The sequence below is a fragment of the Microcaecilia unicolor genome, chromosome 13 (genome assembly GCF_901765095.1).
Source record: "Microcaecilia unicolor chromosome 13, aMicUni1.1, whole genome shotgun sequence".
Lineage (NCBI taxonomy): Eukaryota > Metazoa > Chordata > Amphibia > Gymnophiona > Siphonopidae > Microcaecilia > Microcaecilia unicolor.
Genome location: NC_044043.1, coordinates 43,496,288 through 43,508,743, shown reverse-complemented (window position 1 = coordinate 43,508,743; position 12,456 = coordinate 43,496,288). Strand labels below are relative to the sequence as shown.

The 12,456-nt window shown below is 42.3% G+C and overlaps 1 protein-coding gene across 1 annotated transcript in view; it reads right to left on the bottom strand.

Moving 5' to 3' along the window:
• Nucleotides 1-12,456, bottom strand: part of HEATR6 (HEAT repeat containing 6) — a 77,152-nt gene that overhangs the window by 17,285 nt on the left and 47,411 nt on the right. Inside the window, exons 11-15 of the mRNA XM_030186228.1 lie at nucleotides 12,305-12,404; nucleotides 11,390-11,748; nucleotides 9,932-10,054; nucleotides 8,361-8,447; nucleotides 6,271-6,405 (exon numbers count right to left, since the gene is read on the bottom strand). Of these exons, the coding sequence (XP_030042088.1) occupies nucleotides 6,271-6,405; nucleotides 8,361-8,447; nucleotides 9,932-10,054; nucleotides 11,390-11,748; nucleotides 12,305-12,404 (804 nt within the window). The remainder of the gene's footprint in view (nucleotides 1-6,270; nucleotides 6,406-8,360; nucleotides 8,448-9,931; nucleotides 10,055-11,389; nucleotides 11,749-12,304; nucleotides 12,405-12,456) is intronic.

Genomic DNA, 12,456 nt, shown 5'->3' with positions numbered 1-12,456 from the left:
GAGCATATACATTGCCAAACAATATAATTTGGCGCTGCACATGGGCCTCACACAGCAGAAATCTACCCCCTGGGTCTGTGAAGTTCACTTCCACCTTATCCACTATTCCTTTTCGAAACAGGATGGCAACCCCCCCTTTCTTTCCTTGTGCCGCTGCCGATACACAATCCCCCACCCACCAGGTTCGCAATTTAGCATGTTCCCCAGCCGATAGATGGGTTTCTTGGAGGAAGGCTATATCTACTTTATGTCTTTGTAAATGTTGCAAAATTTTTGAGCGTTTAATTGGGGACGAGATCCCTCCCACGTTCCATGTAACTATTTTTAGTGGACCCAGGTCCCGTAAAAAATCTGATCACAAGATGTATACCATTTATTCATAGAAGAGGGATGTCCCAGCCTCCACCCCTCCTCATGCTCTATCCTTAGCCATTTTAGTTTATTCTCAAGCCCCAGTCGCCGTCTCTTCCAGGTCTCAATCCCCCCCATCCCCCAATTCCCCCCTCTTCCCCTTTTGGAGCCCCAACTATCCCCTTAAACCCCAACTTCCCTTCTTCTAAACCCAGGCCTCTAAAAGAGACCATCACGTTTAACACCTCCTACCCCCCTCCCTCTCGTATACCATCTAACACAAAATGTTTCCCCTCGACTTCCTCTCCTCAGTATAACTCTAATTTATGATTATGTAACTTTTCCAGTTTGTCCAGAAAAAAAGAAAAAAACAACATTTAACAAACTACACAAAACCTTATTCCAGAGTTCTCAGGCTGTCTCTCTGATCTGTAGGGAGAATCCTCCGCAGCCCTCTACGAGAATATCCCCAGGTCAGCCTCCTGTAGTGTCCTTCTGGTATTAATCCAGGCCGCTTTGGCAAAAATCGCTTCAATTCTTCGGTACAGTGATTGTGCTTCGATGCTCTGTAGTATTCTATGCAATAATCCCAGACTTCTGCTCAAGCCATTCTGCAGCGCGTGCCCAAGGAATTCTAGTTGCCTAGTATGTTCTCCCAGGCTGCCTCCTGTGGCCACAATCTCATCGATCCATCATCTCCGCCCATCAAATTGGGTCTGAACATCCTCCAACTCTAATTAACTTTTTGTAATCCAACATATTTTATCCATGTGCCCCTCGATCTCATCTTCCATCAGATCTCCTCTGAGCTTCAATTTAACCTCTCTATCAGCGGTGTTCCACAGAGTTCAAAAAAGCTTGTGCTTGTTCAGTCGTTGTGTAGACCTGTGTGACCGCTTGGTAGGTGACTCTTAATTTAGCTGGATATTGCAGTGCAAAACGAATTTTCTTTTCAAAAAGTTTAGTGCATATAGGCGAGAACTTCCTTCTCTGCATCGCCACCGCCGCCGAGTAATCCTGGAAGCATAAGATCTTTTTGTTCCCATATTGCAGCTCCTGATCTTTCCTTAAAGCTTGCAGTATTGCCTCTTTGTGCGCAAAGTTTAAGATGCGGCAGATCACCACTCTCGGGCGTGTAGCTTCCACAGGCTTGGGCCCCACTCGATGAGCTCTCTCTATCTGGAGAATTCCCAGGGCTTCTGGGAGTTGTAGTTGTTCTGGCAGCCATTTTTCCAAAAATACCCGCAGGTTTACAGTCTCCAAAGCCTCAGGCAGACCCACCAATCTTAAGTTATTCCTCCTTGATCTGTTCTCGAGGTCTTCTAGCTTTCCTTCATAGCTTTCCACCATGGTTTTAAGCTTAATATTTTCCTCCTCCATTTTGTGCACTCTGTCTTCGAGAGCTCCATGACGTTGCTGATACTCCGCTAGTTCTTTAGTAAGCTGTCCCAAGTTTTCCTGGACCAACGTTATTTTGCTGTCGATGGGCCCCAGTCGTCGATCCAGCAGAGGCTCCATGGCGGCCGTCACCTCCGCCGCCACCTCCGCTACCCACACGGAGCTCAAGGCCGTCGCAGCCGGGCTCGCTGGCGCCGCCATTTTTTCCTCGCCGGCCCGCGTCTTTTCTTTGTCTCGGCGGACACTTTTCGCCGCCATGGATTTTCCCGTGAGTAGCGTCGATTTAATTACCTTCCCTTCTTCTTGCGGGTTAAGGTGTCTGGCGGTTCTTTACTGGGGCGTTTCCCTTGATTTTGAGGGTTAAGTGGGTAAGCTGGCCGGAGCGGAGGTTTCAGCAACCGCTCCTGGTCATGGCGTCACGTGATCCTCCCCGTCAACAATGTTTTAATGTATATTACAATTTACTTTGTGTATTACTAAAACAGAATAATGTGCACAAATGAACTGCCTTTATTACTACTACTACTACTAATCATTTCTATAGCGCTACTAGACGTACGCAGCGCTGTACACTTGAACATGAAGAGACAGTCCCTGCTCAACAGAGCTTACAATCTAATTAGGACAGACAAACAGGACAAACAAAAGATAAGGGAATATTAAAGTGAGGATGATAAAATAAGGGTTCTGAACAAGTGAACAAGAGTTAGGAGTTAAAAGCAGCATCAAAAAGGTGAGCTTTTAGTTTAGATTTGAAGACTGCCAGAGATGGAGCTTGACGTACCTGCTCAAGAAGTCTATTCCAGGCATAAGGTGCAGCAAGATAAAAGGAACAGCGTCTGGAGTTAGCAGTGGAGGAGAAGGGTGCAGGTAAGAGAGATTTACCCAGTGAATGGAGTTCCCTCGGAGGAATGTAGGGAGAGATGAGAGTGGAGAGGTACTGAGGAGCTGCAGAGTGAATGCACTTATAGGTCAATAAGAGGAGTTTGAACTGTATGCAGAAACAGATAGGAAGCCAGTGAAGTGACTTGAGGAGAGGCTAATATGAGCATAACGACACTGGCAGAATATTAGTCATGCAGCAGAATTTTGAACAGATTGGAGAGAGATAGCTAAGTGGGAGACCTGTGAGAAGCAAGTTGCAATAGTCTAAGTGAGAGGTGATAAGAGTGTGGATGAGGGTTCTGGTAGTGTGCTCAGAAAGGAAAGGGCGAATTTTGGTGATATTATAGCGAAAGAAACGACAGGTTTTAGCAGTCTGTTGAATATGTGCAGAGAAGGAGAGGGAGGAGTCGAAGATGACCCCAAGGTTACGAGCTGATGAGACAGGAAGGATGGGAGTGTTATCCATAGAAATAGAGAATGGGGGAGGAGGGGAGGTTGGTTTAGGGGGAAAGATAAGAAGCTCAGTCTTGGTCATGTTTATTATTTTCAGCCCAACTGTTTCCCCTGTACATCAGAATCAGTTGACCTCTGCTGGGCTATAGTACCATAGGCTTCATTCACAACTGACAGTGAATTTTTCCATATTTTCTTAAAATTAACTCCCACCCTGATCCAGCCAAAGCAATGATGATCCTTGATTAGGGGTCATTGATGGAATTCCAACACAACCTTAGGATGTGTGCTCAAAACTACTATTGCTACAAAACTTTGTTTAAGGCAGATCAGCTACTAGGGCCTGGAGCTCATTGACCCTGCAGGCTGAAGTGACAACAGGTAGCTGAGTAAATATGGGTTTAGCTTCTACTCTGTGATAAGTGCCAACTGCACTAAGATGAATCTTAATGGAGCTGGTCCTTAGACCTGACTGGCAGGCAGCTTTTGTGTAGAACAGACTCCCCATTCTATACAGGATTATATTTAAGGTTATCAAATTTTCCACTCTGGGGTACCAGTTTTTCAGATCTCTCCTTCCCTAGGTACCAAATTGCTCTCTGTGCTCATCTTATCAGCATTTACTTGTCATCCCTTCACACCTGCAGATTCACTCACACTACACCAGATCTACCTGTTTTTCGGTGGCCACCCCTACCCAATGGAACCTTTTACCTTTGCAATTCCGCTCTGAGCTTTCTCTTTTGGAATTTAGGGCTGCCTTGAAAATGTATTTCTTCCATAAAGCCTTGAGTATTGTCTAATCTGATCTAGGAATCCTGTAACACAACTTCTTTGTTGACTATTGAGGCCCTGGAACTGTTTATTAATTTATCAGTCTCCTTTATCCCTTCCCCCCCCCTTCTTTCCTTTTGCCTTTTACTTGGGTTAACTGAATCCCTATCCCCTGCCCTCTACCTTGTAACTGCAGATTTGTAACCTAGTTTCCTTTATATGTCATTCCATTGCTTCCTATCTCTTTAGTTTTCTTATTCTTTTTTTTTTTTAGTTTTATCCATTGTAAACCACTTCGATTTTTTGATTTGCGATATATTAAATAAAATTGAACCTTGAAAATGGATCTAGGGCTTTGATCCCACACCAGACAGCAAACCTCTTCTATTTAAAACTGTACGACTGTCTAGCGAAAGCTCTTCTGGAAGCCAACAGGATTTGAGACACACTGTCAGACTAGTTCAAAGAATCCACTACTACCCTCTCAACATCTAAGCCATAAAGGTCAGGGGAACTGGAGATCAGAATGTAGTAGGGATCCCCGATCCAGAGTTATTAGTACTGGGGGGAAAAAAGTCTTCAGTCTCCACATATCTCTGGAGGAAAGTGCCAAAAGAGGAAACCTGTTTCAGCCAGTAAGGGGCAACCCATTACCTCGATCCTGTTTGAGCTTCAGAAGTTTTGCTACAAGAGGTATTGGAGGACAGGCGTACAGAAGAGCCTCCCTCCAATGAAGGAGGAAGTCATCCAAGGCTAGACTGCCATGTAAACCTAGTCTGGAGCAGAACTGAGGGACCCTGTTGTTGTAATAAGTGGCAAAAAGAACTACTAAGAATGTGTCCCACTCTTAAAAGATCTTCTGGGCTATACCTTCATCTAGAGAACACTTGTGAGATTGCAGAATCTGACTCAGACTGTCCACCAAGTGGCTCACTTCTACAGTCTGACAGCTTCCTAACACAGGAGGTACAACCCATTCATCCCTGCTTGTTGAAATAGTTGATAAAGAAAACATGGTTGTTTGATTGAATTAGAATAACTTGATCGGACAACTGATCTCTGAAAACCTTTAAAGTGTTCCAGATTGCTTCTAGCTCCAGAAGTTTATCTAATAAAAAGTTTTTCCTCAGCAGACCCAAGTCCACAAGTCTGGATTCATCTACATGAGCCCCCACTCCCCCCCCCCCCCATCCTTGGTTGCATACATCCATGGCTAGTATGTTTTGAATTTGAGGCGTTTAGAAAGGAAAACTCTTTGCCAGATTGGGTTGGACTGAGCAGAATGGTGACATCTGAAGGTTCCCTGTGGCTTGTGACCCCTGGACAGACAGGGTCTGTTGAGCCTGACTAAAATTAAGGGATGTCATGAGCATTACATGAATTGTGGATGCCATGTGGCCTACCATTCTCAACATCTGGCATGCTGATACCTGACAACTTTGATGCTCTCAGTGAGCAATTTGGAGGCATGCATTGTAACTGTAGACCGAAACCTATCTGGCCAATTTTTAGAACTCACCGGACTGAGGTTTAAAGGGCCACTTTGCTTGGAAACATTCAGCCTCCTATCAGAGCCAGAGAAGGGTAGCTTCCCCTCATGGCACCATGGTGATGGGAAATTCTGCTCCTTATTTGGTATTGTTGACATTTCTAGAGCTGAGTCAATAGTGCCTGAAGAAGAGCTATGTATCAACTTGGTACTATAAAGAAACTAACAAGTCACCAAAGACCGGTTTCTCTTTGTTAATTTGTTCTTTTGTTTGTTTTTATGGATTCTTTATATACCACCTTTCTGTGGAACAACCAAAATGGTTTACACACTAAGATACAGGTACTGTATTTTTCTCTGTCCCTAATGGGCTCAAAATCTAAGTTTTGTACTCAGGACAATGGAGGGTTAAGTGACTTACCCAGGGTCACAAGGTTTGTTTGTTTTTTAATATATGGCCAGAAATCTCTCTAACTGTATAATGACCAAAAATCCAAAGATAAGAAAGTTACATATTCACAGGCTGCTGGTGAATATCAAATATTATGTGCCTTCATATAAATATATTCTCAAAACTACCCCCAACATGCACAGAGACTCTTACATAAAATTACACCTGCTCCAAAGAAAGTGTAAATGAGCACACAAATGATAATTTTATAAAATATGCCCATATATTTAAAAAAAAAAACCAAACCTTCATCCCTGCTCCATCCAAACTCTACCCTGGAACATCTACCTGCAGACTGAATAAAAGTACATGTGATCTTGCACAATTTTTTTTATAACAGTTGTTTTCCCCTTGTAAAATCTGTTTTACATGCAGATAATAGTTTATAGAATTAAACTCCGTAAAGTAGACACAACTTTTCTATCAAATCTCAATTGCCAGTCTGCTGAAAGTAAGACCTGCAGCTTACCGGCAAAGTACTGAAAGCATCAGGTAAGATAGAAGAGAGAGCATCACAGGCACTGGTCTGTAGGGTAGGATGCTGTTCATTCTGTAGCGCTGCTGGCAAAGGACCACTCAGTATCATATTCCAGAATGTTACTATCTGGAATGGAATCAAAGAACACTACAAATCACACATCTTCCAAACAAAAGTGTAAATTCTGAATATTTGGCGGATTCATCTTTTAGATGGGTATGGGAAAATCTAAGAATATACAGAAAAATGTGCAAAATTCTAACAGGCACATTTTTTATAGATAGATAAATAGATAGATAGATAGATAGGCCAAAGAATAAAAATACACTATATTGAAGGACAAAGTGAATCCAACCAGATACTAATCAGTACAGATGGATATAAGTGGTGTGCACTGGCATGTGGAAAACCTGGCTTCAATTCCTGTGGCAGCTTCTTCTCCCCGGTTGAACAGGGGAAGCAGAAGCAGCATTCAAAGTACCTGGGGGAAAGGAATCTCAGCCATTATTCAATGGTGACATCTAAGGGCTAGACATAAGGCCCATGTTAGGTGGGTTCCAGAGGAAGCCACCATCTGTAGCTTCTTGCTAAAGACTACAGGTTGTGTGAGATGGATAAGGGATAAAAAGAGGGGGGGGGGAACCCTAGATAACCTGATATAGGCCAGTGCTTACTGAGTTGAAAGCCCAAAGCAAGAAGAAGCTGCCAGCCAAAAATAATACCACACTAATCGGAACAAGTGACTGAAACAGAATTGGTTGACTATGCTGTGGAAACCTTTAAGGCTGTGGTTTCCAAGAATCAAGATTTAAAAATAAATAAATAAGCAAGCTGCCTTGAGTAAATATATGTACACAAAAATCTAAACATTTTAAAAGCTTGTTGTCAACCATCAAGAGATGTTCGGTGGGTTGTTTCCTATAATCAGATAAAGTTAGCCCTGTCAGTATCATTGTCTCTTTGGTTGGTTGTGTGAAGTTGGGATGTCCGTGTGACTGTAACTCTGTGGGAGTTTGCCATTTGACTAATCTACTATAGTACGGTATGGTTGGTGAATCTTTCCTGTCATTTTACTGGAGTTCCTTTGCTATTTTAAACATTTAGGGTCCTGTTTACTAAGCCGCGCTAGAGGTGCGTTAGTGCTTTTAGCGCGCGCTGTGTAGGTGCCCACAATATTCCTATGGGCACCTAGACAGCGCGCGCTAATTTTGTGCATGCGCTAAAAACGCTAGCGCACCTTAGTAAACAGAGCCCTTAGATTTTATTGTAAACCACTGTGATTTGTTTACAAGGTGGGCGGGTATATCAAATTAAATAAATGATCTGTGGCCTCCAGCACTATGTGCTGTGTTAGAACTCTGTGCTACGTTTCAGTGCACTGCATTCTAATGCACGATCCTACAAAAAATTTACTCCTGATGCAGTAAACTAATGGCATGAAAACTGCAGCATTAAAAAGAGTGCGCTGTAAGAAAAAAAAAATCCAACACCCCTCCCCCCCAAACAAACCCTGATGTGGTAAAATAAAGCTATTTGCTGCACTGTGAGCAAATATCTTTCTTCCTCTCAGTCTGTCAGCGAGGACTAGCTTAAACCATGGCAAGAAGGTAGATTTAAAAAATGGTAACAGTGGCGAAGCACTGTGGAGGTACATGGAAGAAGGAGGGTGATGAGTGCCCCACTTGAGCCACAAGGGATCTTGGGAGACCATCTTTTGCTCCCATTCCTCATCTTCATGAGAGCCTGAGCTGGTGCAGTGCTACAAGAGGACTAAAATCTGTGCAAGTTTATAGTGCTCCCTCCAACCCCAACCCACCCCACCCCCCACACACAAATTAGAAGTAATTTTTTATCCAACGCTGCACTACCTTTACCTCAGTGGTTTTATGTTGATTTTCCAGCACTAATAATTTTTTCCTGCATCAGAAGTATTATTTGCATGAGCTGCACTAAAAGATACAGACTTTAATCTAGGATGCTCCGCTGCATTTCAAAAAAAGCTGATCATATACTGTGTATGGCCTCAGTTCATAAGGCTTGATAAAAGGGAAAGAAATAATTTAAAACTTGAAATCACGCACCAGGCCAACAGGTACTCTCTGATCCAGAGAAATAGTGGAATCTGGCTTATGCTGTTGAATTATGCCTGTCCCCAGTTCTTCCAGAAGCTGTCAGTAAGGAAAATAAAAACAAACCAAACAGGTTCTATCAAGATAATTGCGCTTCAGTCTACTGGATAGCATTCTGGTGCTCAAACAATTCTAAATGCTTTAAAGACTCTAAACATGTTTGTCCAGGCCCACTTGCCTATGTTAGCCCACTTTGGTAAGAATACCCTACACAGAACACATTCCTGAGCAACCTTGTGCATGCTACCCATGCGAGAAAGCTTTTTATTTGGAGTTAGATCACACCTTTTCATTAGTAGCTCAAGCTGAGTTCTATTCAGGTACAGTAGGTACTTTACATGTCCTCAGACTGCTTACAATTTAAGGCCCCTATTTACTAACCTGCAGTAAAAGTAGTGTTTACAAGCTATGTTATCAAAGAAAATTTTATTGTAGGAGTCACTATTCCAAAGTACATCAGTGATTCCTATGGTAATTGTTTTTTCATTATCATGGTAGGAACATCAGGGTCCAACCTGGGCCTGTTCGTATTTTTAAAATATCCTACCCCGAAGGGAAAGGAAAGAAAGAAAGAAGCCTCTTCAAACTCCTGGTGTCTAATGGGAGAGGCAGGAGTGAGCGCTGGCCTCTCTTGCCCCAGTGGCTCCATTTTCAATAATGTTGCCACTAGGCCCCAACAGTAGTCTTCAGATACTACTTTGGAGTTAGGCTGTAAAGAGTTGGGATGGGATTCCACAATTATTAAAAGGGGGTGAATGTTTGGAAGCTGATTGGTCCTTTTAAAATTGCTCTCTAGATGCATCAGCCCACACATTAGCAGGCCAATGCTCTCATGGGAAAATTACCACCACCTCTAGAGAAGCTGCTATAACTTTCCATGCATAATAAAGATGGCAAAGTTTAACACAAAGTCTGCTATTCATTTTGCACAATAATGAGCTGTTTTACATGAGTTGTTTTTACCATTTTCAGGGCACAGGCCATAGATATCTGCCCGGAACTGGCTTAATTTTTCACTACTGGTATTGCCATCGAAACCCGCTCCAGTCCAAACAGATCTATCTAGCCATAATTGGGACACAGACCGTAGAAGTCTTCCTGGTACTAGCCTTACTTCCCAAAAACTGGATTTGCTGTTAAGCACGGCTCAGTTGTTTTGATTCCATCCTCTTTCCATATAGGAATCATTTGTGCTTATTCCACACATTCTTAAATTTCATTACCGTTTGTCTCCACCGCTTCCCACGGGAGGACATTCCAGGTATCCACCACCCTCTCTGTGAAAAAGTATTTCCTGATATTACTCCTATGTTGATCCCCCCTGTAACCTCAAATTCATGTCATCTAGTTCTATTACTTACTCTTCTTTGGAAAAAAGGTTTGTTTGCATATTAATGTCTTTCAAATATTTAAATGTCTATATCATATCACCCCTATCCCTCATTTCCTCTAGGGTATACAATTATACAGGTCCTCAAGTCTCTTCCTGTAGGTCTTTTGGCGCAAACCTCTCTAAGCCTTACCTTTGCACCATGCAGCTGAATTGATGGATCTGTTTCCTCCATGCATTTAGAAGCCACCTCTCCAAGCTCAAGTAAATAGTTCTGTGCCATTTCAAAGTAACCTTTTACAAGATATGCTAACACCTGTCAATGGGCCAAAGACAAATAACATTGTTATGGGAGCAGTTTTCAGATTGCCTACACACTTTGCAACAGTTTTCAAGTGAATACACATGTATATTTCCACTCTGAAAACTGCCTAAGGTAAAAACACCTGTCGACACTTGTGCCTCAATTTTCTGTGGCTACAATGTGTGTACTTTTGAAAATAGAAAATACAAACCCTGTCCCTGGAACACCTCTGCTGAATGAGGTATGCACATACTTTTACTCGCACACTGGGAAAAGGGGATGGGGACGAATTTTCAAATAGCCCATTTCTGCAATTAAGCTTCTACATGCAGGAATGGCTTTGAACATAGTAACATAGTAGATGACGGCAGAAAAAGACCTGCGCGGTCCATCCAGTCTGCCCAACAAGATAAACTCACATGTGCTACTTTTTGTGTATACCTTACCTTGATTTGTACCTGTCCTTTTCCGGGCACAGACCGTATAAGTCTGCCCAGCACTATCCCCGCCTCCAAACCACCAGTCCCGCCTCCCACCATCGGCTCTGGCACAAACCGTATAAGTCTGCCCAGCACCATCTCCGTCTCCCGCCACCGGCTTTGCCACCCAATCTCGGCTAAGCTCCTTAGGATCCATTCCTTCTGAGCAGAATTCCTTTATGTTTATCCCACGCATGTTTGAATTCCGTTACCGTTTTTGTTTCCACCATGCTTGTTACTGAGTAAAGGTGTATGAAGGAAATCATTTCAGTGAAAATTGTATATACACAATCCCACCAGTAGAAAAAAAATGGTAGCAAAATGCTAGAGTTAAGGGTTTCCCTTAAATTAACACGACTTTTTAAAGTCTAAACTCTTTATTCTCTAACAATGTATATTTATTTAAAAATCTTAACCACACATTTCTAGATGTAGCGATCTAAAATAAGCACTTAGCTTTCCAAATTCAAAAAGTATTAAATAAATTAAATGTGTGGTTAAGAATTTTAAAGAAATATATATTGTGAGACAATACAGAGTTTAGACTTTAAAAAGCGTTAATTTAAGGGAAACCCGGAAGAGTAAGTGATTGAAGAATGCAAGACCCATGGTTTGGGCCTGAAATGGGATGTTCCATATGAGGTCTAATAACCTGTAATAGGTCCAAATTGAGTTTGATACTCTTTCTGTGGTTATAAGTTTAGAAAAGAGTGAGTATTGTGTCTACTGCTCACGTTGAAGAGCAAAATACTAAGGCAACAAAATTACTAGATTAAACAAAACAAGCTTACAGTAAATGTTTGACACTTAGATCTAAAAAGGACTAAAATTCTGCACAATGTCAGCTCCCATCACTGTATTTTCCTACCTGTAAAGACTCTAGTCGGACAGGAGATGGTTCGTATATGCTGCCAGGCAATGAACCTACATCACTATCGGAAGGAGTATCTTCTCTAGGCTGAATCACGATAGAAACACACAGACGTATCAGCCAACAGGGCTCGCAAGGGGTCCGTTTTGAATTATTTAGGGCTTCTCCGTGAAGTTCTGAGAATGGTGCCTTTTTCCACCACTCTTGGTCGTTCAAGCCATGTGGGGTGGCAGCTCCGCTGTTTGTTAGTCCTGAGGAGCTGGGCTGTTGTAATAGCAGCTTTACCTCTGGTAAAGGTGGCTGAGCAGATACCAGGGCCCCTAGTAAGGTCAGGCTAGAAACACGAACATTGACATCTGGTGAACAGAAAAGAAAATACAAAGTTAGCTTTACATTTTTACCCATAGCCACCACAGAAACCTTAGCCAGTTCGAACAAGAATATATACAACAGACTGGAGAGGTTCACTCTGGAACATAAGAAACCCAGGCTAGAGTTACCAATAAGGCAGAGACAGTAATGTATGGCTCTACAGTGGTAGCTCTTCGTGCTAGACTATTGCTATTGCAGAAGTAACCTCTCCTTTAACAAGAGAAGACTTGAACCTTCTATGCAAGCACTCCAAGGAGGGATACATTTGTGGGGGCAGTGGGTGGAAGGAGGGCCCAGAAACAATCCACAAATATCATTCAAATCCAATTTAGGGCCTTATTGTAAAAAGAAAACAAAATAACCCACAGCCACCACCACCCCATTCTGTAGTTTCAAAAATAAATCTTTCTTAAATAAATGGCCTTGGTATTGTCTTGAAACCTATAAAGAAATGTTATTTGCAAGAAAAGTTATACTTTATTTACAGTTTCAGTATTAAGAAATATATGAGAAAAGACAAGAATAGAGCAGAATGCAGACCTTTGTTGCGAATGTATGGCTTTATCTGGTTCCAGACTCTCGTAAGCAGTCCAGGTTTCAAGCGGTTGTATGGGACATTGGAAACTAAATTTGCAAGACACTGAAATAATAGAAACAAAGACCACATATTTATATATATTACACCCTATAAC